Source organism: Thunnus albacares, chromosome 8 (assembly GCF_914725855.1).
Source record: "Thunnus albacares chromosome 8, fThuAlb1.1, whole genome shotgun sequence".
Classification (NCBI taxonomy): Eukaryota; Metazoa; Chordata; class Actinopteri; order Scombriformes; family Scombridae; genus Thunnus; species Thunnus albacares.
This window is the reverse complement of record NC_058113.1, coordinates 16,258,050-16,285,822: the sequence shown is the minus strand read 5'-3', so window position 1 is coordinate 16,285,822 and position 27,773 is coordinate 16,258,050. Positions and strand designations below refer to the sequence as shown.

At 41.2% G+C, this 27,773-nt stretch overlaps 1 protein-coding gene across 4 annotated transcripts in view; it reads right to left on the bottom strand.

The window, feature by feature from the left end:
* Window positions 1–3,608: 3,608 nt before the first annotated feature.
* The window catches only part of nphs1 (NPHS1 adhesion molecule, nephrin), a 42,888-nt gene continuing 18,723 nt past the window's right edge, over window positions 3,609–27,773 (bottom strand). For 2 of the 4 annotated variants that reach the window (XM_044359962.1, XM_044359964.1), the window contains 26 exons: window positions 26,928–27,009; window positions 26,107–26,210; window positions 24,998–25,033; window positions 24,181–24,302; window positions 23,792–23,963; window positions 20,946–21,103; window positions 19,836–19,977; window positions 19,291–19,415; window positions 19,028–19,196; window positions 18,701–18,830; window positions 18,336–18,508; window positions 17,459–17,599; window positions 16,760–16,897; window positions 15,148–15,269; window positions 14,388–14,547; window positions 14,072–14,228; window positions 13,562–13,713; window positions 8,679–8,790; window positions 8,418–8,599; window positions 8,246–8,287; window positions 7,809–7,925; window positions 7,184–7,232; window positions 5,755–5,887; window positions 4,660–4,726; window positions 4,279–4,433; window positions 3,609–4,120 (listed from right to left, as the gene is read on the bottom strand). In XM_044359962.1, the coding sequence (XP_044215897.1) occupies window positions 4,031–4,120; window positions 4,279–4,433; window positions 4,660–4,726; window positions 5,755–5,887; window positions 7,184–7,232; window positions 7,809–7,925; window positions 8,246–8,287; window positions 8,418–8,599; window positions 8,679–8,790; window positions 13,562–13,713; window positions 14,072–14,228; window positions 14,388–14,547; window positions 15,148–15,269; window positions 16,760–16,897; window positions 17,459–17,599; window positions 18,336–18,508; window positions 18,701–18,830; window positions 19,028–19,196; window positions 19,291–19,415; window positions 19,836–19,977; window positions 20,946–21,103; window positions 23,792–23,963; window positions 24,181–24,302; window positions 24,998–25,033; window positions 26,107–26,210; window positions 26,928–27,009 (3,230 nt within the window). In that variant the 3' untranslated portion in view covers window positions 3,609–4,030. The remainder of the gene's footprint in view (window positions 4,121–4,278; window positions 4,434–4,659; window positions 4,727–5,754; window positions 5,888–7,183; window positions 7,233–7,808; window positions 7,926–8,245; window positions 8,288–8,417; window positions 8,600–8,678; window positions 8,791–13,561; window positions 13,714–14,071; window positions 14,229–14,387; window positions 14,548–15,147; window positions 15,270–16,759; window positions 16,898–17,458; window positions 17,600–18,335; window positions 18,509–18,700; window positions 18,831–19,027; window positions 19,197–19,290; window positions 19,416–19,835; window positions 19,978–20,945; window positions 21,104–23,791; window positions 23,964–24,180; window positions 24,303–24,997; window positions 25,034–26,106; window positions 26,211–26,927; window positions 27,010–27,773) is intronic. The other 2 variants (XM_044359963.1, XM_044359965.1) reach the window with 2 other exon arrangements.

Sequence of the window (27,773 nt, the reverse complement as noted above, 5' to 3'; positions counted from 1 at the left end):
AACATATCAACGTTTGCGTGAGGCAAGCGAAGAAAAATAGGAGTTGACATACAGTATTGAGCTGTCAAACCTTCAGTTTAGCAGATTACCGTTCCTGCCTGAGCTGAAATGATGCATCAAGAACAGACTTTGGTTTGAACACAGCAGTCAGCTTGACAGGAACTTAAACAATTGTTCAGTAATGAGACAAACATACCTTGACAGCTCATGATGGAGAATAGCGAGCCTAATTGAGGGAACGCAGCTCAGTGAAACATAGAGATTTATCTCCAGGCAGTAGGGCCCCATTAAGGAAACAGAATTTTGCAGGTTGGACAAATTTGTGAACAATAACAACCTTGCAAAGATTTTAATATCATCATACTGTAAGTAAACATCTCCATTGCAATCATTCCTTTGAAATGACTTGATGAGTGTTTTACAGTAATAACCCAAAAAAGAGTGATGTTATGTGAACCTAGATTTAATCAAATTGTCATCTTCATCAATAAAGAAAACGTGTATTATTGCACACCTACACACCATTATACCTACTTATGAACACTAAATAAAGATTACAGCCTTTTTTCTATATATGTGTGTCTCATTGGACTCTATGAGTTATCTGTATTGCATGTGTGTGCTCATGAGACCGATGTGACGAATCGTGCTTGAGGGAAAAAGCAGAAGTTGGAAGCAGAAACAGGCTGCATGCATAACGGCTCTGTGCAAAGATATTATAAGAGCTCGATCACTATTTGTGTACACTACAAGACAGCAGGAACCTGAAAGAGCCAACTTTGAGGAAGTTTCTGATCTCTGCAGTAAACAATAAAAGAAGTAACATGAATACACAGAAGACACAAACTCTGTTAGTGTAATACAAGAAGACACCATCTATTTTTGCATGTGTTCTGTATGTATTTTCAAGCTGCAGCTAAAAATGTACATCATCAATAGGTATGAATGGGTCATATTATATATATATATCTTGAATGAAGTCAAGAAACAGCCACCTGCACTAGTCTAGACTAACTAGAAATTATATTCATAAAAACATTATGTAGTCTAACATGGTTGTAGGTTGCAGGCTACTAGGCCATCTTCAAGGTTAAACAAGGACAGACCATTTATACAAATGAAATAGTCTTACAACACATCACAATATGATTTGGATAATTTAACCTGGTTAAACAATGTTACACCTAAAGGCTGCTATTCTCAAAACTCACAAGGCCATCTTCAAAGTCGAACAACTGCAACAAAGTACAGACAGGTTGGATGAATAAAATGGCTTCACAACTATGTAATTCCACTCCAACACACAGGTTCTAGTGGTATCTATTAGCACCACTAGCTGATGTAGTTGTAATGTTATACAGGAATGAATAACAACTTCAAAAGCAGATTATTTTATTCTACATTATCTCAAATCACGGACTATTTTAATGCACAGCACAGAAGGTGATTTTTGTTCCTCAAGACTTAAAAGGGACATTTTAGTTGAGCACTAGACCGTATTTCCCCTTCGAGTTAACTTATTTACCTTGTATGAGAAAACGAAAGACTAATCATAATGAAAACACAGCGCAGAGCACGGAGTGATGCATCATCATATTTAAAAATAATTCCTTCAAAAGTCTAAAACTGAAACTAAAGCAAAGTATTCTGCAGAAGTCTAAACGAGTATATATATATATATATATATATATATATATATATATATATATATATATATATATATATGTATATAGTCAAGGCACTGAGGCTGTGGAATGACTTGCCTGATTAGGCTGGATGAGTCAGTAACATTGTTTTAAATATCTTCTTCGAAAAAAACCCTTTTCGGAAAACTTATCCCGATTTCCTTTTGCTTTTTATATATATATATGTGTTGAAAGTGATATGGAAATGTTACTAGGTCCAAACTAGTTAGATTGCTGTTGTGACTTTTATGTAAAGGTGACCAGGGTGCTTATTCAGACATTTGACCTACATGTTAAATTGCCATCAGATTAACATAAAGGAGTCTGGCTGTTGACTTGTTGTATTTTACTTGAATTATCTTATTTCTTTTATTTTACATTACTGGAATTGATTTTTATCAAATCTATTTTAATCTAATCAATTTGATTAGATTTTGCTTGATTTTATAACTTGTTGATTTTAATTTGCCGCTTTGTGTTAAGCAACCTTGGTTTTGAAAACTGCTATATAAGATTATTATTATTATCATAGAGCCTATGGTGAATTGCTTTTCCTTGAACTACAACTTTAATAATAATGAAAACCAAAGAAAGAGAAGAGATTTTTTTTCCCTTTTATTTGTAGCAGTAACCACAGTTGCAGCTTAGCTCACAGTAGCCTTCTCACCCTCTTTTTCTGTCTCTATCTGTCTTTGGCTGCCCACTCTCAGTAAGATGAATTCCCCTCATGGTCTCTCTCTCTCACTGATGTTGTGAGCTAAACTTCAATCCGAGAGAAAACAGGATTAGAGTCAGGCCCAAGATATGGTTTTACCTCCTGAAGACATAACCATGCTAAATACCACTTGGTACAATCCTATTGTAGGGATTCCCATGGACTAACAGTGAGGACTAAAACTCCTTGTAGCAGACAGGGAAGGGACAGGCTACTCTTGTCAGGTCCTCATCTGGATACACGGTGGAAAATGTTAATGTTGGATGGGTCAAAAGGATGATGTCTTCCAGGGTGGCACCGTGAGTCTTCTGCTCCAGTGCCAACCACAGTGATGTCAGTCCATTTTTGTGTCTAACTGACTGATTCATGTCTGTCTGCAGGCCAGGGCAGGGGGAACTGTGGGTAGTGACCATGACTGGGCTCCAAGAAAGAGGGCAAAGGTGAAAGAACAAAACAAGGTCAAGGGAGGGGGGGGATAGAGTAAGAACATAAACAGAGAAAAGAAAGGAGCTGGTGAAAAACAATACTGTCTGTGTTTTAAAGTCTGTGTAAAGGACAATCAGAGATTTCTTTTTAAATCCATTATACATGTTAGAAAATAATTGCTGAAAACATGTGAAAAGACAGTTAACTATGTATTACTGAATTGTGGAGTTAGAGTGTTAAACTGTTTCACCATTTCTGTGTTCAAGATCTTTTGGGCAGGCCTGAAATGGTGGCTCGATGACGTAGATGGGTTACTAGCAAGACCTCTCCCCCTCTATATAAACACTAGAAATATACTTATAGTTAATATTTTACACAAGGTAGTTTTACAAACTTTCATCAGAGACATCTGAGATTCACTTCATACAATCTGCTATCACTGGTCAATGGGGCCATTTTTGGTCAACGTTAGCACTCAAAGAGCTATTTTAAACCCAGCTAAAGCATCCATTGACGGGTGGAGCTTCAGCTTAAGCACTGGCTGTTCAGCTGGGAAGACAGGTAGAGTCAATGCCAGCAGCTTCGGCTTCAGCACCGGCTGTGTGGCTAGGAGGTCCCTGGCCGGAGGGAGAGCATTTGCCAGGAAGCACTTCACCAAAAAGCAGAGCCAGAGAGGCAACTGCTCCAAGGATGACGATGACAATGATGAAAATATCATCCATGTTTCTTGCCTTACATCACATTCAAATTTGTCTGGGTGGATAATTACACATTTTTCTGTTGTGTGACAAACTCAAAACACATTTATTATTGCTTTACATGGACTTTAAGAAATTGATATGCAGTACATTAGCATCATTTTGACATTCTTCATTGCATAAGGCTATTGAAGCTTTCAGATAAGTCTTCTTCATATTATTCTGCCTTGCTTATGTTCAGTCTGTCATATCTTACTGTACATCCACACATTGCCTTTGTGGAAAAATGTTCAATGTACACAGTAAAATTTCAAAGTGAAATAGTGAGTTATAGCGTTTTACATCAAGCACTCCAGCTACATTCTACTCTTCTGACTGGTGCATTTAAGGTTACTTCTAAGTTTCCATTCAAAAAGAATAAAATAAATAACATTGTACAAGATTGTACTGAATATCTGCTATACAAGCCCTGTCAGAAAGTATCTGTTTGTTTCGACCTTCTCATTCTAGACTAATTCGCCTCGCAGTTCAAAGGGAAGATCAGTATCTCTCTGTGGTTGTCGAACATCCATGATCTCCCTCAGTCTCTCAGGATCCTGCTGAGACACAGATTGCAACTCAATTACCACAATATACATGATGAAGCTACCTTTTCTAAACTTTAAAGTTTTTAACTAAACTGTGATATTAACACTTTTTAAATTATTGTATCAAATAGGAGCTCTCACCATAGGCTGGGGTTTTGTTTACAGACCTGAGGGTAGGATGCTGATCTCCAGTCGCTCCTTTGATGAGGCAATCTGTGGTCAAACACGGACAGAGGGGGAGGACGAGAGGAAGGCAGGACATCCTGGTACAGTCCATCTCTCACATCATCATACAAATGGCTGTGAGGGAGGTGGGTGACATCTTAGAACACAAGAGAACAAGGAAATATATCAAAACATGAATATGGACAAAGACATAATATAATTAACACTTTTCTAAAATAACTTTAGTTGAATAATTGCTAATAATGAACATTAAGATAAATCAGAAAATATTCTAATTAGCCTTAGATGCTATTATAAACAAGCACAGATGTAGTTCCTGATTGGGATATCAGGTGTTTACTGTTGACCTGTTCACTGCTTACATATTTCCTCAGGGTGTGGACTGAGAGGAGGCATGTAGTCGCCAGTGGGGTGGTAGTGGGAACTTTCCTGAAGTTTGTGAAACAAAAGCAAGAGATAGCATCAGAATGACTTAAAGTAACTTCAGGTAAATGAGAATTCCAGGTGTCTTATGAATGGTTTTCCCAAATTACACACACGCAAAATGAAAACCCAGACAAATAAAAATGTGTTTTCTGACTGGCCCCTACAAGTATTCAACCATGCAGTTAGTTTTGGTTTTATTTACTTAGCTTGATACATCCATTTCAGATAATTCTGGGGTGGATTTCTGTCTCCTCCCCAGTAAAATGGAGGTGAATAAAACTTGCTGTGAGTAGTTTTAAACGGGAACCATAGAGGATGACAGAACATATAGTCCCTATAAAAATGGTTGTCAGTGAGGTCTGTGGATTATCCAGGGTAATGGGTACATTTTTCATACAAAGAAATGTTGCAGTTGAATGATTTTAAATGTAATTTTCCAGTACTGTGAGGACCACCTGCATTGTTTTGCATCTTAGAGACAGACATCTCAAAACCTGGGTAAATAAAACTAAAACTATTTGTATACAGTTAGATACCAAATGAGGAAATATATTTTTAAAGTTATTTGAACCAACTCTCACAGGTATGTGTTGTTCTAAATCAGGGTTGAGATAAAGCCTGCCTCCAAGGGAATTTGAGGTTTCATTATATTCCATCCTGACAGCACAGTTGCTATCTGTTTTCTTTTACCTCACTCGACGGATTTCTTCAAGGTTCAAATCCTTGTTGGCCTTTTTGAAGTACAAAATGATAATTTCTCTGAGATCGATGTGTATTTTGAATGCTAATGATGCAGTATTGATCTATGTTCCATCTCTGTGAACAGCTAAAGGTTTCATTAGTTTATCTATCCACTTTCCTTGTTATGGATGAATTCTCCACTTCCTCTCCTGCCAGATTCCTTCACCCCCTGTCTAACCTCTTTCCTCCCCTAATCTGTTTACTCAACCTTTTCTGTATCTCTGCATATTTTTCTCAATGTCTCTTTCCCTCATCCTGCTCTTCCCTCTCCTCCTTAGTTCTGTTCTTACCGCCGCATAGCTCTCGTAGACATTGCTGTCTGTTTCACATTCAGAGTCGATGAGGAGGGTGCGCAGGGCTGCTTTGTTGACCTTTTCTCTGCTTTCATACTTATTGGAGTTGCTTGCAGTTGACTGACTGGACCTGCATGGAAAAATTAGAATCTGTCATTTGCTTTTACTTTTCTGTGCTTTTGTTACTTTCACATGTTTTTTTGGGGGGGGGGGGGCACCGTTTCACAGGGCTGATTTTTCCAGTATTTTGTTTTATTTCTATTAATTAATTTAAGATTAGAATTAATAGATTAAACTGTTTCTTTTAGGACTGTATCCAACAGCAAATGTCAGTGATGAACAACAAATTTAGAGCAACTAATATTAATACAAATTTGGCAAAAATTACTCATATAGAAAAATGTTTCCTCTGTGTTGCACTACCAGACTACAGATGTAAAAATTAGAAAGGTTTTGATGTAAACTATGAAAATTGAGCTTTCTTCAAGGGCCAAATGTTTTTGCTGGAGGGCCAGATTTGGCCCATGGGCTGCTATTTGCCTACCACTGCTGTACTGTAACTAACAGAGATGCACTCAGGACACTTTGCAACTGTTTTTCCTAAGAGGCTGTTTACACTTGGTTTTAAAATGCGTTTCAGTGATCCGAACACAATTGGGCAGCCGAGACACACTGCTGTTCACACCTGTGTCTACAATGCGTCTCCAAGGTGTCCAGCTGACCACTTGTGTTCAGATTTCGTTACTGCCTATGTCACTTCAAGGTCAAAGAGCCCTGCGCACACTTATTACATCAGTCTGTTGCCAGACAAGTGCCGTATATGTTTCACATGGGCTAGCTAAGAAATGTTTCCAGACCTGATATACATGTATGGGCTATTCCAACTGTTGAGATTGGCAGGACAAAGTATTTGGCGTTGGTGCGCTGTCACCAAAACAACCACCATGTCCTGCATTGATGACATATTTTCTTGTTATGTCCTTGTCGGTGACGCATCAGGACACATTAGCGTTTACACTACAAAAGATATGTGGTCAAATTCATCCCAGACCACCTTGGCAAGCGGTTTCAGTGATTGAATCACAATGCATCTTGGTTGTCGTTTACACTTGTATTTAGCACTGTTCACTTGTGATCCAATCACTATAAAACACATTATAAAACCAAGTGTAAATGGGGTCTAAAAGTCTTTATAAGAATGCATCTTGTGGTATGCTGCATATCCCTGTTTATTGCAGGACTGTGGTGCAAGTTTGATGACACTGATATAAATGGATATTGACAGAAGCTTGTTTTGCCTGCCTGGCTGTTTTAGTAGCTGGGTCAGCCAATGGATCAGGTCTCAGACTTCTTAGAGTGGATGCGGATGTGTGTCTCTTTATTACTTCTACTGCAGGTAGAAGTTACCTGCAGTAACATAACTTACCCATCCTCTCCGTTCTTCTTCTCATTCAACACACTGCCTTCCCTACCCCCTGCAGGGGGAGCAGACACAGGAGGAAAGACGCTTAATGTGCAGAAATTAGAACTTGAAGAGAGGAGCATCATCTCATAAGCACTGAAATTGATCAGAGCAATAAAAAGGCCAGAAAAAGAGAGTGAATGAAAGACAAGTAAGCTGGGAAAAATCTATGTAAAAAACCAGAGGGCAGAAGAAGGTGAGGAATGAAAAATAAAATACAGAGGGGGGTGTGAACCTGACAGTTAGACTGAAGAAGAAACAGAAAGAGACAGAGGGAGAGATAGACGAAGGACATAAAACTAGCAAATGAGATAAAAGATATGGACGAAACACAGAAGTGACAGCTTTGAGGGATGAATGTGGCGGGAGGTAGAGGCTTAGAGAATGAGCAGAAGGAAAGGAGACAGGATAGACGGATAGAAAGAGGGACATGGAGAAATGAGAAGAGAGTGAGAGGCTGAGCTGACAATTGCATCATGGTTCAGAGTAATTTCTTTAGAGTTTTGTTGAGGAATCAGGGCATTATCATGACAGAAAGTGATGTAGGAAACACTTTCACATCCTCAGATGAAAAGATCATTATGGTCACCTGTTTGGCCTCGCCTCTTTTTCCACCTTAGTCCAAGGAAGCAACCCAGTGAATTCAATACCAGCAGGATACCAAAGACCACTGTAAACACCACTGTCAAATAGGCTGGCAGTGCACCTGGTTCACAAAACATTGGAAATTAGCTCAATGCATAACAATGGAAAATAAAGAGGAAGTAATAAGGACATTTGGGAAGATATGAACTGACTGGGGCAGACCCAACCACTCTCTCAATTGTCTTTATTGATAAAAGACTAGCAGAGGGGGGAAAGTATGGGTGGGCACCATGACAACTGCTACTCTCATAGGGCAAACATTAGCAGCCTTGGAGGTGCATACATTAACATGATTTAGCCAAATGAAGCTAGCTGCTGTGCAAATAGCAATCTCCAACTCCCCTTAAGAGCTTTTTTAGGGAGTTGTGATAAAAGATAGACCTGATGAGTCATCTGTGGGGACGTCTTCTACTTCTTTCCTCTCTGTAGAGAAAGACAAAAACTTAAATGTCACACTTTTAAGCATAAGAAGCTGTTTTGATATGGACTGTAACATGGTTGTACAGTACAGTACAATCATGTCACTGTCAGGCTGGGGTTACTCCAAACTGACCCATGGTGGTGATGGTCAGTACTGCATTGTTGTCAGCATAGTCACTCTCTCCCATTGCATTGAGTGCATTGACAGAGAAGTTGTAGGTGGTGACAGGCTGCAGGTCAGTGATAGTGAATGTCGTCGCACTGGGAGGAAAGACGTCCACATACAAAAAGCTGGCTGAGCGCTCCCAAAGGTATCTGTCAACCAAAAGGCACCGTCACATACAATTCTTCGATTATGTCATTATTAAACTAACATCCTCTTATGATGTCTCACCTTATGCGGAATCTTTGTCGCAAACCACCATTAAAGCCGGGGATCCACTCCAGAGTGACAGAGTCATGGCTAACGCTGACCTGGCGAAATGATGAGGGAGGATCTGGGTGACCTAAAGGTTGAACGAGAAGAAGATATGTGGAAAAATCTAATGTTCTCTGTGGCTATTTGAAAAAGCTTTAGTTGCTCAGAAATTGAGATGTGTGTCATGAGATAGTTATGTGTTTATATCCGTTGTTTCTGATTTAACACAAGGCCCTGCTGGCCTACAGGATTGTGTCTCCCTCTCTTCTTTGGAGCTGTTATATATGGACGAAGAGATTATATCAACATTGAGTCCTTTTGACAGAAATAGAAGAGGAAGAAAACGATTTGATTATTTTCACATTTCCCATCGGACACTGCTTTCCAATTCAAGGGGTGCAATCACAATCCCATCATATTGAAATGTAATGCACATGTACCATCTGACTATTTCACGATAAGATGATTTTGTTTGAAAATGAAGTGTTTAATGAAAAAGCATTTACCTCAGGGAAAAATGTTTGATTTGTGGTTGGAGAATTGTTATACGATTTAAGACACATATTTTTAAGTACTACAGTATTTTAAGTGTGGAAGATTTCATGAAGAAAATTGGCAATAACCGCTGATGATAAATAATGAAAAACAGGGAGTAAAATTAAATCAGGGAGGGGAGATGATCATCATGGTCAAAACTTGTCAACAAGCCTCCAAAGCCTCTCCTGTTTTTTAAAAAAAAAATCTCCTCTTAATCAGTTTATACCACGGGCTTCTAAAGAACATGTTTTTGACAGCAACAGTTTTGCATTTTTAACAGTGCATCACTCCTTATTTGCTTTTTCTTTAGATCGTGCTTTGTTGTATGAATGATCAGGAAACATGGGCAGAGCCGATCCCTCTCAGAACAAAGTGGCTGATTTGTCCAATATATCCAACCAAAGTCATGCAATGAAGGATGAAGCCTCTTGATTATTATCAATATTGTGAACAAAGATCAAAGGAGGCTAACCAGGCCTTCAGTCTGACACGAGGCACTGCTTCAGTCAGGGTAGTGAAGAGAAAGTGGATTATTTTGCATGAAAAAAAAAGAAGGGTGGTTTTGGGGGCAGAGGGAGAGATAGTCAAGGAGAGAAGGGGGAGAGATAGTTGAGCAGCAACACAAGAAGAAGATGCTCTACCCGTCTCTGACTCCAGGCTGCAGCCCAGTTTGCAGAGTAAATAATTCCCACTATCAGCTCCACTCATAAGATTCTAGGGCAAAGAGGTCAACCTTATTTGGATCTCGCCTCCTTCAAATCCAAAAAGCACCATGCTAAGAAAAAAAAACCCCTCTCTTTTCCTCTCGGGCTCTCAAATGATAAGGAAGCATTTAAAATTTATTATCACTGCTTCAGATTAATTATGAATATTCACAGTGCTAAGAAAATTACTGTGGAAAAACAGGGCCAATATTGGATTGTATTTTATGGTTTTTATAATAAACATTAAATGTGTGTCCAATGGTGGCTATGGGCCTTCGCAGGACTGTGTTGATAATAGTGGAGGTGTAAGGATACACTGGTAGCTTGAGGGCAGAAAAGTCTAAGCACACTGGGACAGCTAAGTATATCAGTGCAGCATTATCTGAGAGAGAAGTGAAGTAGTGCTATAGGCTAAATGATAAGGTAGAGATACAGCAGTGGAATACGTTTTTTGAAGGGCTGACACTCAGGAGCAATAACAGCTCTCTCAAGTTTACAGAATTCTGCATCTTCAATGGCCCTCCCACACTATTGTAATGTTGCTGGAAAAGGCTGATAAACCTTGGACGAGGCAGCATAGACACAATTATTTTGAGATGCTGCCAAATTAGAACCAAAGGAAAAATTTGTGCTCCGCTGCCAAGTACGTGATATGCATAATCCCTACATGTTGTGTGCCCTAACCACTGACTTTGATCGTTCGCCATTAATTTAAAGCTGCATTAGGTGATTTATGACCACTAGGGGGCAGAAAGACTCCAATACATATGACAGAAACACAGGCTTGATATACTATAGGGTTTTTTAGTTGCTTTAGCAAACAATTACTTACACATCCAGACACAAATCAAAAGGTGTCTGGCTATGTGACAACTGTAAGTAAATCCACATGCCTTTAAGCTTTGGTTTAGTCCTCTAATTCTGTTTTTTTTTATCTTTAGCATACCTGATGATTTTCTTCATAATCCACTCACCTTTTAGGCTCTCAGCCATTTTGTGCTGGGCAGGTAGCCTACACTCGTAGGCGCGTAGCCAGTAATGGGCCTGGGCGGCACTGGCCCGCCCACATTACTCACTGGCCCATCCAGCCAAGTTTGATCAAAAAATATTTACTTTACATTTACATTTACTTGATTTATTGTTGACTTCATATGCGTGTTGAATTTGTCCTCTGATTAAAACGGAACTGTTGAAATAAATTGTAAGAAGAATGGTTGCTCTGGTTCTGACACACAGTCCTTCCTGAGTTACCTTCAGTCAACTAGCTGCAATGGCTAAACAAAGTTTTTAATGTCTTATTTGAAAAAAGTTGAGGAAGAAGAAACTCCACCACCTCCATCGACTGAGGCCACCAGACTCATCAGCCCACAACGAGGTCAGCCCGGCCGCTTGCTCGCTGGCGATATAGTGCTTACTCCTGATCAGCCTGATGCAGGTTCACCCATAGCCGAGGGAAGTAGGGGTGCTTGGGCTACTGCAGCCTCCAGGTGGCTGGCAGCCTATGGGCCCATTTGTGTTGCAATATTTTTTTCTGTTGTGTGTGAGCTGTCCGGCAAAAACAGACCCTGCTGTAACAGTCATTAAGACATACTGTGTTGCCTAGATATAAGAGAAACAACGTCATCAGACAGTGCCGCCTTGTACTCTTTGAGTTAGTCGAGTGGCATGTATGCTATGAATGGACGCATATTATTGAGCTCCTGTTTTTTCTTTTTGTCTCTCAACTGAAGAGTAAGATTTTGGTTACGCGTGGCCTCTGTTTTGTTCATGTATGATAAAATAGTAGCTGCACAATCGGGCTTGGTAAGGATGATGTGAATACTAGTAATAAACAATGAACATGGTGGAAATCCCAGTATCAGTGTGACTGTGAGTTTTTGACTTGTCCTCTTCTATTTCAACCAAGAAACACTGACCAAACTGTTACAATGGATGTAGAAGATAGTGGAGTGGGGAAACGAACTGGGCGTGGGATGTGTGGCTCACAGACCCAGTTGAAACATGCCTGTTAGAATTGTCTCAGGCAGCCCGACTACTAAAAACTGTAGTTATCAACTTGACAGAACAGAGGAAACTCTCCAAAGGAAACAGAATTAAACTTTTAGCTTCTGAAATAAATTTTTAAGACAGCCCTGATGGAGCTCAGAATTTATCAGGAGGACGGCTGCTTTACTCCAAACAATCTCACTGTATGAACCTGGACTGTGTGTATGACCTTTTGGATGTGTAGAAGAACACAGAACATTAATTAAAATTAGATCCTGACTGATCCTGTCGGCGTGTCGGGAGATTTAAATAATCAATGAAGTTACACTGTGCCTCGTGCGTAAATGCGCAAAGCGTCTCTCTCAATGGAGAGACACACTTATTGTTTCTGCTGTGGTGGTATTGCTGCAAGTATTTAATAAACTCAAACATTTTTGAGGGAGGAGGTGTTTAATAATCAGCAACACCCCGGCACCACCAAGTGAAATCATGTTCTCGCAGCTATGTGTTCACCCGCCGATTTATGTGTCATTTATAAACCACATTCACAGCTCAATTTGTATGCATTTCCCTGCACAGCCAAGAATGGAAAATCAAGGTGCTTCTCATCAAAGTGTTATGGACAGTTTTCTTGATTCGAGAATAGAGTGTAAGGATGAAGTTTTCTGTAAAATGTGCAGATTTGTTTTTTTGTGAGATGACTGATACTGAAGCAACAATGGCTGTAGGCTATAATGAATGCACGAGGGATATGTTACATGTGTGATTTTTGTCTAAGTTAACACCTTCTCTGCTGTGTGAATTTATGTTTAGTTGCCACTTTGTGCAATAAAATAGTAATTAACAGTGCTTATCAACAGTGCTGTAGAGCCGATGCACAGCTGGTCTTGCTGGTGCAAATAAACTGTATTTTAGGCTGAGTAGGCTATAAAAGACCACTTTTTGTCCATAGCCTACTGTTGTGTACAGCCTTTATAGTCTGATGCTCGGTTGGTTGAGCATGTTGGATAGGTAAACTGGTCGCTCGTTTTCCAGTTTGTCTATTTGTTCTTTTTTCTTCTTCTAACTTTTCATAAGTTAGTTTTTCTAGAAAAAAGATGGCCCACCCACTTTTGTATTGGCCCACCCAAAATACAGTTTCTGCCTATGCCACTGAGAGTGGTGAGACTCAACCACATAATGCTGGCTAGGAAACCAAAACAATGAGCTAAAAGTGGATAAAAGTGGCTAAAGCTTTGTAGAGCTGCAGAGTTGGATGTTCATTCTCAGAGGCTTTGTATTACTAGTGACCCAATCACATGACAGAGTAATACTACGTATTGTTACAATACAATAACACATTGTTGCTGTGCATGGAAAAACCAGGTGTCACCAAAATTGATGATTTTGAAACTTTCAGATGAACTGAGCGATCAGTGAAAGAAAGCTGAACAAACCATTTAAAAACACACTGAATTATCTGAAAAATGCATTGCCACAAAGCTAAAAACAGGGTTGTTTTTTTAGCTCATGAAAAGCTGATGTTTTGGAGATACGTGTTTTTTTACAGGACTGCAGCAATGGATGTTGTGGGAAGAGAGCTACCTACTGTATACACACACAGAATAATGCAGATGTACACAGATACAGTACTTGTGCTGACGAGCTGGATGTCTAGCTTGTCTTCCCCAAGTGAGTTGCGAGCAGTGCAGCTGAAGACAGCATAGTCCAGAGCTGCGCTCACATTTACCACTCGGACTGTGCTTGTGTGGAAGGCGCCCTCCCTCACAGTCCACTCCTCATACCTGCAGCACGCACGTATGCACACACACACACACACACAAAGAAAGGGATATAAATCCTAAGCAGACAGACAGCAGGGATTTCGATGTCCTGCAGATTGCACTAAGTCACCCAATTTCACACATCAAAGAAGCATTAAACAGGTATTTGCATAGTGAAAAGCTAAGAATAAAATGCACTAAATCTGGATTTAGTAGTGAAATAGCAAGAAATAGCAAAATAATATATTATATTAGGGTACAACCTAATGTGATTGTGAGGATTCATCTATATAACCAAATGCTGACAGTAGCACCAAAGTTAATAATGAAAATAATAGCAAGAAAAGAATTTCAAATAAAATAATGTCTACTCTCTAACCTGGGGTTTGCAAAGTCCATGAGTGCACCATTTTTTTCCCAAGAGAAGTCGACACGAGGAATACCCTCTGCCTGACATACTACTTCAGCTGTAGTTGTGCCATCCCCTCTACTTGCTACCTTCCTCCATTGGGCTCCTTTCTGAAGCTCTGGTTTGACTGCCCAAGACATGATGGACATAGAGGTAACTCATGCAGAAACCAGACACAATACAGGACTAAATGTACACATGTACTTGTTGACAGGTACAAAAGCATGTGCATTTTCCTACAAATTCTGTTCTGCTCTGACACAGAGAATAAATGATATGAACTCACACTGCACTACCAGCTGCACATCTGCACTGGCAGGGGGTGCTATGCCATTATTGACTATGCACTGGTAAAGTCCAGCATGAGCCCGAGTCACATCATGGATGGTCATGAGGCCTGATTCATCTTCCTGGGTCTCCTCTCCCATCTCCACCTCCTCTTCTCCCTGTGGAATACAGAGTGAGGGTGAATAAGCGGAGGACAGCAGCTATCCCTCAATACACTTTCCCCTCCTCCTAGGTGAGGGCTAGAGCTGGGGGGCTGCGTGAAAGAGCAAAACAGATAGACAGTGAAGGAGAACTGAGTGGGAAACAATCAGGACTTGAGGTGGGGATGAGAAGGGCGTCGGGGGAGCGAGCACTGAGGATAGAGAAGGATAATGCCAAGGGTTGGAGAGCCACGGGGAAAGAGAAAAGGAGGGGCTGTGCAGGTTGAAAGCGGGACACACAGTACTGCCAGGGGGTGGGTTAGACCAGAGAAGGCATCAGTAGATACAGAGACCACGCCACATTGACAAATGTGCCCTTTAGTCACGCAGCAGTAATGAAAGCTATTTTTCTGGATTTGGGCTGAGTGTAGAGCCGGAAGAGGTGGGGTGGAAGGATAGTTAGAGCCAGTGAAATATGGTGCATCTGTGCATTTAGAAAGGCCAGTGGTAAATGGTGAGAACAGATAAAATAATAGAAAGTAAGCCAGATAAAGGAAATATAATTCAGGGGATGACTGTGTTTCTGTGTATGTGAGTGTCTGTCCATGTGGCTCTCACCAGCCATTTCCAAGAGAACATGTCAGGTATAATGGGGTTGGCATCTGCCACACATATCAGGTCTGCTGTTTCCCCCAGGTTCACAAACACAGGGTCTTTCTCTGCCTTAACACTGGGAGCATCTGAGAGTAAGAAAAAGGGACAAGGCTAAAGCAGGACCAAAGGTTAACATGCCAACCTGGGACACATCATTTACCAACCCATTAAACAGGCATGCTGCATTGCTATAATTACTTTTTAACTCATTTGCCTTTGAACTTGTTCATAACCCCGTCCTAACTGGCCTCTAAGTTTCAGATACAATGCCATTAACCTCTCTATATGTTAGAGCATTGCAGACGCTTTTGCAACAAACTGAGAAATGGTCATGTCACCCACAAGCCCCACTCCACTGACGGTACATCCCATTTCTGACTTTGATAGACTGGTCAATTCTTCCTCTCTTGATTCTTCCCTTCATCCATCTATCCATCAAATAATTTCTGCTTCGCCATCACATCCTGACTGCTCCTATTCTTGTCTTTATTCGCCTCTACGTCACAAGTTTTTATACTTCCCATGGGTGCCATGTACTTGCAACAATAAGGCCATTAGTGCCTACTTGTCTAAAACTATGTTCACACTTGAAGAACAGTGGTGGGAAACACTTGAGAGACACAGACCTCTGGGTTGGTTGGATCCACTTGTGTTGGCCTGCTAACCAAGACAGACATTGTTAAGTGGGCTACACTGCCACCCATAAAAGCTACTACAATCCTCCATACATAATGAATATCTACAACTGTCAAGCCCAGTCAGATCAGGACGGCAGAATCCATTAGGCTTGTACCATGGGCTTTGGTGAATCGGGCAGACCTACATTTTCAACACTTCCATTATTAAATCATCACTATCGGGGCAGAGGGCCTGGAGCTCCAGGCTGGGCCTGGGGCAGCAGTGGAGGTGCACGGCCTTGCATGGAGGCCTAATGAATGAGGCATGTTTGCTGGGGAGCAGTTGAAAGTCAATATTGTTTGGGCGTGTCTGTGTGTGTGGATGCACTGAAAGTTCCGATACTTAGCAGCTGTAGTCATGTTCAAAAACATGCTGTCAGTGGCCTAAAGACTCAAAGCCAGTGTACAAAATGAAAAATTATTTGCAAGTAAACTTCAAGTTGTTCTCTGTATTTAAAAGGAAATCAGGCTGCTCAATAGAGATGAATGATGTGTTTGACTTGTGACCCACAGAGCCCCACAGGTGTACCTGCAAATCTGACATGTTAGAACCAATTCTATATTTACTCTCCCAGCTCTCTCTCTGTCTTTTCTATTTTGTCCATTTTTCTTCTGGGACGTGCTCTTAGGTACTTCCCTAGAAATTGTTGTAAACTATCAAACTAGCTAGTAAAGTAAATTGTGAAAAAACAAAACAAAATGACAAATCAAAAAAGATTGTTATTTTTAATATGTGCAAAGTAATCTACAGATATGAGTATTTAGATTTTTTTGTTTTCATGATCACAAAGAACACTACATGTACCTTTAACATGAAAGACAAAAACTCTCACAACCTCTGTGTGTTGGTGCAAGGATGCATGTGTCTGCTCATCTGTACTGTGTGCGCAGGTTCTTACACTGGACGTCTAGCTTGATGTAGATTTGGTTGACACCCTCATCATTTGTACACTTAACAGTGTAAACTCCGGCATCCTTCCTTGTCACATTCTTGATCTCCAGCAAGGACTCGTCGGACCAGTCGTAACGTGGACTCTCTTTTAACAAAAACATGGACACACACACACACATACACACACACAGGCAAACCAATGGTAAATTAAGTATTCATTACATGCTCATCAACCGCATGTCCTCTGGCCACTGGTCTCTAAGTGACATCTAATCCTGCATTATTGATTGGGCTGGCTGGATTCCCACATCAAGCCAACAATAGGCTGCGTGAGAAACACTTTCTGTACCCCAGCACTCATAATGAAATAGGTGGATTTCCACATAAAGGATGCAGTTATTCTATGGGGGGGGCTGCGTATGATGGAGCTAACAGAGTTAACAGAGAAAGAGAGTGGGTGCAGCAGGGTGACATCGGCCTGGAGGGGAAGCCAGGTTTAGAACCGTTGTGTTGTATTCAGGGAGACAGCAATCCTCATTTAGACTGCATACATTAGAGCCATAATGAGAATCACATTTGGCAGGGTCCCATGCTGGCTAACCTGCCATGTTTTATTCAGACCCTGAATGGCAGAGCTGAGTGCTTACTTGCTGGCTCAGCTCAACTAGGACCTGGTTTATAGAGCCATCACACAGCCCTGGATCACCTTTGACCAGCTTCTCCCTGCGGTGCAGCCAAACACAGGAGACCTCCTCCGGGTTAGCTGAGACCAGCAGTGGGATGGTTGCCATGTCATCCTCCACCACCTGGACCTGCTTTGGCTGGTCTGGGCTGAACTCTGGTGGGTCTGACAGAGTACACAGCACACAGCACACAAATACAGCTTAGTTGGATTTGCACCAAAAATTCATGAGCACAGGCACAGATACAAAATCAGGCCCACAGAATGACAAGAACCAGCAAGATAGGACACAAACACACACAAAACATGTTGAGCATGAAAACAGAGAGAGACACTAATGAGAGTCAAAACAGTAGAAAGTTGACATCCCACCAATAATTCCAGATCTAACCAACTTCACACACTTAGACGATGGGGGAGTAAGGTAATGCGGGAGGGAGAGGGACAGGCATTAAAACGACGAGTGACAGTACTGTTGTCCAACTGCAGCTCCGCACAAACACACAGTGACATTCCTTCATGCTCATACACAGTACCAAGCTTTGAAGCAGTGGCTGGCTGCTGCCTGTGAAATGGCATCAAAGACAAACATGGCCATGCAGCAAAGCAAATGCACAATTAGGACACACTGCCGCAGAGCTCAACAGACCCACAAATCACAACAAAGGTTTCCAGTAAACAAAAAAAAAAAAACACACACACACACACACACACACATACACATACAATGTGCAAAAGTACACCAGCAAAGCAGCTTACATCCCCACCATTATAGATCATCATTATGCATCGTTTAAGATTTATGCAAACCACATCTCTTGATCACTCGCCAAGAAAAAAAGGAGGGAACAAACAAACCAAGAAAGACAGAAAAAGAAGAAACTATTCACCCTCTACTTACACAGCACATTGAGTTTGAAGAATGTGTTGGCCCCCTCAGCTAGCACATGACTGTAGGCCTGGCAAATGACCCTCTGGTTGTGATGCTGTGAACTCAAAGTCAGGGATAGAGAACTGCGCACTGAAACTCCACCAAACTGAGCTTTCTTGGGTGGGTGCTCCACCCCCTGGAACCTAGGACACAAATCCCATTCAGCAAATCCAATCAACAGGGTAGTTTAAGTTAACCAAACAATCATGGATATTTCCACATTTAACAGGATAAACATCATTCGTTCAGACTTGTTTTCAAAGTGTTTAGCCCCTATCAACATTTGTCACTGGAACTATTTGCTATGGGCTTTTCCACCCACTGCCTTGCCAAACCTGAGTGGGCCCAGACTCCATGAGATGTTGGCCTTTGGGTTACTGCTTCCAGATAGGCACTCCAGCGTTAGCATCTGGCCCTGACGTACCTCCTCCTGGTTGGCTGTGATTTTCATACTTACTGCTGGAACTTGGGAGCCAAGGAATAAACAAGAAAACACAATCTTGACTAACTGACAATATCAAGATCAAGAGTAGAAAATGTAGCTGAAAATCTGTGCAAATGGGTTTATATCAAACCCATTTATCTGATATTGTGCTTTTTCTCTCAGCCAAGTTAGACTGGAATAAAGGTCAGGCTGTGTTTAGAGCTTCAGTGTCACTCACACTGAACCATAAGCTTAGTATGGGCAGAAATGGTCTTGTTTGCCTCATTTGTGGCGTCACAGCGGTAGGTAGCCATGTTATCACTTGCAGTCAGGACCAGGACCAGCTCTCGAGCCACACCCCTATCAAAGGATGTCTGCTTCAGTGCATCTGTCACCTTCTTCCCATTCTAAAACAGGAAGGAGTTATATTACACATAGAAGTTTATGTACTCTGGGCATGCTAACACACACATACAGATAGACAGGCCTATATGAACTAACCTTGAACCAAGTTAGGCTTCCAGTGGGATTCCCTCCAGTGGAGAAGCAGATGAGATGGACCTTGTTCCCTGAACGAAGGGGGACATCTTGAGGAGGAGCTTCAAGCCATATCTTTTGAGGGGGGTCTATCATAAAAGGATCAACAAAAGTTTGAAAATTTGGTAGAATTCTTTCACAATTTTAGTTGATGTTTAGCAGACCAGTTGTTCGTATTTAGAAACCATCACTGGCATCCGTAAGTTGAAGTCAATACCAGTCATAAAGCCTCTTTTCTTTTTCTAAATCTGGTCGAAAAACATTTCTTCTAACAAAAATATGACAAGGCAGACTGAAAAATAGTTGCTGATTCTGTGTTTGTGATTATATTTGTCAAGTGCTATGTTTGCTTTTTGCATTTGTTGACATTTAGAGTTGTAATTACAATTGACCCCTACTAAAGCACAATTGATGTAGAAAATCAAAAAAAAAAATCACTCTACTCTGATGTTTTATGGTGTTTATGTCTACAAGAAATACAACCATTTCAAAAAACTACACTCACTTACAGTAGACAGTGAGTTTGGTGATCTGGGTCTTAGAGAAGTGTGTGCCCTTGTTGAAAGCCTCACAGGTGAGTTTCAGTCCATCCTCCTCCCGGGAGACTCGGTGGGTCATGTTGGACATGGTTGTCATCCCACCATTGTCTCCCTGCAGACACAAAGCACAGATGACAGCTCAGTCGGGGGACAGAGAGCCTTGGTCTCTGGCATTCTCAATCTTAGGGGAGAGAAAAAAAATCACAGAGAAAAACAACCTACACTGGATTGTCTGGCGAATACAGATGGCAAATTAGCTGCTGTAATAACTGATGTTTTGCATGGTCTGAGATAAATAAGCATATTCATCTGACTCACCTCCTTTGCACACTGTTATAAATTGAGCAAAGCATCATTTTGCACCTGCCTGATAGTGGTCATGCCTATGCAGCACATCTGGTTATTAAAGCTATTATTGAGGTGATTACTGTAAAAGCCACAGTTAGAAAGACTAACAAAGACACTGGACAGGAGCATCAGTCTTCATTAACCTCACACTGTTTCAGATGCATTAAAGCTCACACACAGCACACTGAGTGCCTTGTGTAAGATCAAATGAAAATGCTGCTGCCAGATGAATAAAGAGCTTGTTTAATAATGCTCATCTTTTGTGTCAGCTTTTATTCACTTCTTATTAACATACACAAAAGAGGAGAAGAGCGGCAGAATACTCTTTTTGGAATCGGCTGCTGATTCATTTGCAAAGCTGCAGCAGGCTATTCAGAGACTGCTCGTGGTCATACCATTTGCTTTCATCTATGGAGGTTCACATGGAGTCAAATTTCATATTGAGGATTCTGTTAATTCAGTGGGAGGCTTTTTAATAATTTTTTGTTGATACCCTGAAGGCAAGCTTGACTGAAGGGCAATGCTTTTGCACTTAATCGCTCATGCCTTTTGCCTTGTGTTCACAAAAAAAGAAACAAAAATATACCCCTTTTCACTATTCTCTTTATACTGACCAGCATGATCATCAGTTATAAGCCAATGTGTACACTGTCTCCTGCTAAGCTTGTTCTTGTCTACCTTCTTGATAGATAGATCTCAGCTTTGTGCAAATTGTGTTCTGTGTTGTCCCACCTCTTCCATAGTGACAGCAGTGGTGTTGAGCTCCTTGTAGCCCAGCCACCAGCGAATCTGGACAGGGGGATTACTGGAGGAGGCGTAGCAGGTCAAACTCAGCTCCTGCCCCTCAATGGCCTTGGAGGAACCTGACAGAGTCACCTCTGCAGGCTCAACTGATGTACACACACACACATTCACACGCAAACATACAAAGACAGTGAAGTCAGTAAAAATATCGCCCCATGAATAGTATATTCAACAGCTACCTATTCTGATCACAGTGGCAGCGCAACTATTTTTGGATGTGAAACATAGAGCTATATCAAGGGTGAGGAGGAAAATCACTTTGAGTGGCAACTTGTTTTCTCAGGAGGTTTTCAATGTGGTTTTTAAAGTCTGCTTCCTTTTAACCACAGGGGGAGACAGGGTACAATAGCTGACGGCAAAGTGATGCAGCTGCATAAAGCCTTGGGGGGAATACAAAGACTGGGGACTGAGCTCGCAGACATGGGGGAGGAGGGGTCATGTATGCAGATCTTTGTGCGTATGTGTATCTATCCCACATGACACCAAATGGGTGCATTTGTGCATGCCACACATAAAGACTGTTGAAATTACACAGGTGCCGTGAGGTAAAAGAGGCATATTCATATTACACCAGTGAGACTTATTCTGTGCCCTCCAGCTTCTGCCAGAGCCTAGAGCGCAGTCAGGCAGTCAGCAGCTCATTTTCAACATCCCTGAATGGATGACTGGGAGGCATGGCACCAGGGCCTGTTGGGGGCCTTATGAGGAAAGGAGGGGTACTGGAGTAACTTCAACCACCTTTACATAGCATGAGCAAGAGATTTCTGCAAGGACCAATCCCAGTTTAAAGCATATTTACATAAAATAGATGCATCAGTCAAACAGCATTTAAGGCTCTAACTTACATTGTCTGACTCTGTAGTGGAAATCAGGCTAGACTCAATGCACCTCATTTATAATCATTGCATAAGGAGAAAATGGGGCTTAATAGATAGTTATGTCACTTCCCAAGAAAAAGTTGGAACTTATAAAAACAAACTTGATGGGAGAATGTGTGCACCTGTACGGAAACTCTGACCCATGCATATGAGCATTTTAGAGACAGGGGAAATTGGCGACGCAGATGGTGAGGTGGTGAATTGAAGCCAGATTGTATAATGATTCCTCTCACACATTTCAATTCACTTAATATCAGATGTTATCATAAACATTCAAGCCAACAATGTTATTTTTGCTTGTGCTAGTAGTGAGTCATAACTATTCTATAAGCACCTTTCAATTAAAAGATTTAGAACAACTCAAATCTTAACCAATTACATCTGTGATTTATTATTGAACTATTAATGAAATACTGAGCACAATGTGCTTTCTCACCATCCCAACCCCCAGAGCGCAGAGGAGATGGCTGGGTTGCATGGTGCTCACACTTGTGGTCAGTTGTGGACCAGCACAGCACTTCTGAAATGCCAGGATGATGCCAGGATGTGGCAGGTGGCAGGATTCAGGAAAGTCTGGCTTGCCTTTCCCCAATATTAAGTGTGAATATACAGATTTCTTTTCACCTCAATCATATTAACTAACTGATGAAATGATCATCATCAGTTGTAGAAGTCCAAGATAACATCAAATAGCATTAAAGAACTGCAGAACACAGTGCTAATAGATTTTTAATAATATATTCTAATACTGTGCATATATCACCAAGTACGATTTCAGTTTTCATATAGTTTTTGTGTGTAAAATCACTGCCTTGAACATGACTGTGCCGTCAGGCGCACAGAGCGTATTGGAGACACCACAGTGGCTGCCATACACACTCTGCCTCTCCAGTCACCTACCCCGATCCACTTGTATGCCGGACTTTGGAGTAAATTTAAATGAATACAGTGTATATTGTATTTTACTGTAGATATTAAGTGTGCGTGGTGTCATCAGTCATGTATGTGTCTATATACAGTTGATGCTTAACAAACACCAAGCAGTGATCTTCGGTGTTCCCATGCCTCCACTAGTCCATACCCTGGACTAGTGTGCAGCAATGCGCTTCTTGACCTCCATGTCGGACCACTTTGTTTAATTTTTTGAATTCCAGCCATCAGCCTCAAACTTTCTTCTGCTACTGCTGCTGCTGTCCACAGGAACAACATATACATCAATATTCATGAGGGCTTTTGCATTGACTATTTATGGTTAATTGTAGAAGTGTAGAGGGTGGGATATGAGGTTCGTCCATGTGTGCATGTTTTCAAATTGATTGTGATTTATAAAGGGAAAAAATGCATGCGTACGGTTTTATGAATCTGATTATTTTTTGGCGCACGCCATTTTCGGTGTACGTACACTTTTGGTTTGGATCATACGCACTGTTTTATAAATGAGGCCCCTGGGCTATTGAATATTAATTCTGTATTTGTTTTATTGTTGCTGAAACAAACATTTTATATTCAGAGAGAAAAGTATAATCTATTAACCATGGGCGTTGCTGTTGCACAAAGTGTAGGCTTTACTGCCTCAGGATGGTGCATTGAAGCAATTCAGCTAAATTTGCGTAGCAGTATGAAAGAGCATGCAGTGATACTAATCTGGAGGCAGTCGGAAATGTGGGCTGCAGCCATAATAATCATTAGTTTCATTAATGATATTAGCATTAGAATTTTGCTGGGACAGCATAAATTGGTTTTGGAGGTAAGACTCTTATTATATTCCTCTGCCTCATGTCCATATCCTTAATAATCCATTGCTGCGAGTCCTGCCAGGGCTTTGTGTGTGTGAGTGTGCATGTGTATGTGTGTGTTTCAGCACTGTGCACTATATTAAGCATTATTTTGACTCACAGAACACAGTGATTTTGCGGCTAACAGACAGAGGCGACGGGGACACCAGATTGACACTCTCACAGCACAGCACTGCCTGGTTGTCTGCAGGAGTGATCTTCAGGTTGAGAATACTGCTGGACTTTTGAACCACAATGTCCTCTTCCCATGTCGTGGATAGAACGTCCCCATTCTGACACAAAGATGAACACATCATACACAAAAAGAGAGGCAACATCAATGCTATGACAAGGATAAGTTTGTATGGTCCCATATGGTGCAGTCAGTGCAGCTCAGAGGGCACTGACAATGGGATACCTACACCGCAAGTTCATTAACTAAACTGACTCATTTTGCCAGACTGACAGTGTGTTACAAAACTTCCTTGGCAGATGGTGCAGATACTTTACCTTGGTCCAGTGGAGAGTGGCTAAGGGGTTTCCACCATGAGACACACACTCCAATGTGAGCATTCTCTCTGCTAGGACTTCCTCTCTTTCCAGACCCACAATAACTGGAGGCAGAGGAGGGACTGCCCAGAAACAAGAAATAAAAATAAAAATGGAGTTGACAAAGGCATAGATGGTGATAGAAAACAGAAGAGAAAAAGGTGAAGGAAGAAAAGGGATGTAGTAACTTGGGGAGGGGAAGGGGGGGGGGGGGGGGGGGGGGGGGGGGTGGAGTGACCATCAATAGGATAACATAAAAAAGAAACTGCACTGCGATGAGAACACTCTTGGCAATTGAGTAGGGAGCATCCCTGTTTGTTGAGACAGGGCCAATAAATTGGGCACATTCAACATGACTGTGGGATAAGAGGTCCAGATCTGATGAAAGCATTAAGTATTAAGGGAGCAGTGAGCTGGATCCAGTCCATAAAGCAAAATAACAGATGTTCAAACAGTAATAAGGCAACATGAAATATGAATAAATTACAGCCCCCTTGAATAAAATATATGCAGTAAAATAAATTAGAGGAGGACGGGCCTTTGTTATTGCTGCAATCAGTTTCAGAGAGCAGGCTGCTGACCCTGGGCCAGCGTGACAAATTGCCACCTTGCTAACAATCTGGCTGGCTGAAAATGGCCACCGCGCTGGCTTTGATGGGCTGGCATGCCGAGTAAGACTGCAGCGGTGGTCCCAAGTTCTGCAACATTAGCACTTAGCACAGAGCCCTGTTGTTGTAATACTGAACAGAGAGATAGAGAGGAAGGGAGTAATGCTCACGGTTATTGGTGATTGTTAAATCAGCAGCAGCGGCATCTAATGTGGAGGAGTATAGATAGAGACAACATTAAAGTGTCTAGTCAGCCTGTGGATAATACAGCAGCAGAGCTGGAGGAAGCGCTTGCTGCAGAAAGTGTCAGCAGCCCTGCTCCACTTTAATCAACAACATGATTTAGGCCAGGGAGAAGCAGGTGGGTAGACTCTCAGGGCTAAACAATCAATTACTTCAACTGATCAACAGAGTAGAAAATACTAAACCTACTGTAGTAAACAGAAGCTGCGGTGTGTCACACAACAATAGCTTTCATTGTTTCCTTGCCAAATAAAAGGAAAAAAAACGCTTAATGCAATGAGAGAAAAAGACACAACACGTATGCCAACTTACCTTTGAGTGCTGCAGTAACAGTTTTATTATATAATGTCACAGATTTTGTGATAATAACATGAAAGCAACAGAAACAGCTTCCCCTCCTGCTTCAGTGGATTCTAAATTTAATTTGAGCTGATGAGCATAAAAGTTTCTGGGTTAGTTTTGTAGGATTCATTATTATTAACTGCAGTGGCCTTAGCCTCCCATATTAGTCATTATAATAATGTTTAAAAATATGTAGTACTTGAAGCCTTGCTGATATAATCCATCTCAGTTAGTCTAATGGTTTATGTGTTTTGGATAATATTGGGGAAATAAGACTAAAGGTGTAAATCATTTTAATCTTGCTAAATAAAAAAGTGAATATAAATCAAACTAATAAAATTGCATTATTAGTGTCTGATTTTACTCTGCTAGCCACCACTGTGAACATTCTCATGTACTTTGGGGTGACAAAGAACCTCATGCTTTGGTCATATCAATCTCAGCCCACCAGGGGCAGCCTTGTGAAGTGGGGACAGTCACACTCATGCTGTCTTGAAGTAGGTGTGAGTTTCCCTTCAGGTTGAATGTTTCTCCTTGGACCCCTAACACAGACTGAGCGCACTAGGCCAGTTACCCGTGGGCCTCCCTGAGGCTAGGTTCCTGTGTTGTTGTGTGTTCATGTGTGTATTTGTATGTTTTTTTTTTAAGAGAGGGGGTGTTGATTGTCAGCTCACAGACACGTTGAGACACTCACAGTACACGTTCATGGTCAATGTGGACTCCACAGGCCGGAAAAGGGCGGGGTTCTTGGCATGACATGTCAGCTGCCTCCCATTGTCAGAGCTCAGAGCTGTGACCCTTTGAGAGAAGGAAGAAGGAGAGAAGAAGATAAAAATAAGGTTTATGTTGAGCCATACAAAATGCTCAAAACATCACATCACGGTCATGTCTTGCCACTTGCAAGAACCGTGTAACAATATATTCAAAAACACACTTTGTGATGTACGTTGAAAGACTCATACCATATTGTGTAACACAAGCAGCACAGTGGGTTTATTCTGAGCCTAGTTTACTTTTTCAGTTTATGTCTACTATATCAAATTACAGTACAATGTCAACCGTAACAATCACACATGGCCCACTGCTGTGTACGCTCGGTGTGAATATGAGGAAGGAGCATCAATATTGCTTAAGACCTTGGCTGTTCTGCAATAGAGCTGAACAACGTTGCAGCTCCTCAGGACCAGTGTTATCTCAGGATATGACAAGAGGTTATTATCTTTGACACAGAGGAGACAAGCAGGATTAAAGTAATCTATGGCCCTGTTTAATGTATAGGCACCTGGCGAACCGGTGAGGATCGGATCTGTCTCGCTGCTGGAATGTAATTTTGTGCATTTGACAGAAGCTAATTCAATCGCACAGTGCCAAGTAACAGTTTGCTGTGTGCAGAAATTCATTGTACTCACTAAGACAGAAGGAGAAAATAAGAAACAAAGACCGACTTGGAAAGATTGAGCAGGCTGGTGAGGAGAATAAGTCTGGCGGGGGGGGGGGGGGGGGGTGAACACATACGTTACTTCAGCATGCGTGTTCAGGAGCTTATCCTTTGAGCCAGACATGGTGAAAGACTCTGCACCTGTCAGCTTGACTCCGTCTAAAAGACACAATGGGGGGAAGACACACAAAAAGGGAGAATGCTGCTTGTAAATTTGTTCCTGTGAAACAGAAACATCAGTGTTATTCTCCTGTGGAATGGTAAGTACTAGAATATGATATAAATAAGTGTATCTGTGTGTGGGTGCATGTGTAACAACACATATAATATCACCACTGCCTCAACCTGTCTTGAAACTTTCTAAATAAATACTAATCAAATGTTGAGATTACATTATCATCAAAGCATAATTACACATCATCAAATTTAATGAAGATCTACATTTCAATAACAAAAAATAAAAAAATAAATATATCTTACACCTACATACAACACAACCCTGTACATAAATTCACACCAACAGAAAGCAATAGAACATCCCTCTCTATTTCGAGAATACACAGTATAATAAGTGTGACAGAGGGAGCACAAGGCAAAAACAGAAAATGGTAAAATTGCAGTTGTTTTTTGTAAACAACTAGGAACTTGTGATACATCCACTCTATATGCATTGTAAAGTCAGTGGAAATTGGAAATTCAAATGTTCAGGCTATTTCTTCCCACACAGACACTGCTCCTCTCAACTCATAAGATTTAAGATTAAAATTTAACATTAGCCTTTATTGTCTCCCTTAGGAAAAATATGTCCTGGGCAGTCAAGATAACCCAGGTGACATAGCAGCATACAGCCTCTCCATATACACACAATATATCTGTATATACGTACACTCAAACTACAGTTAACATTTAGTATCACAGATTCA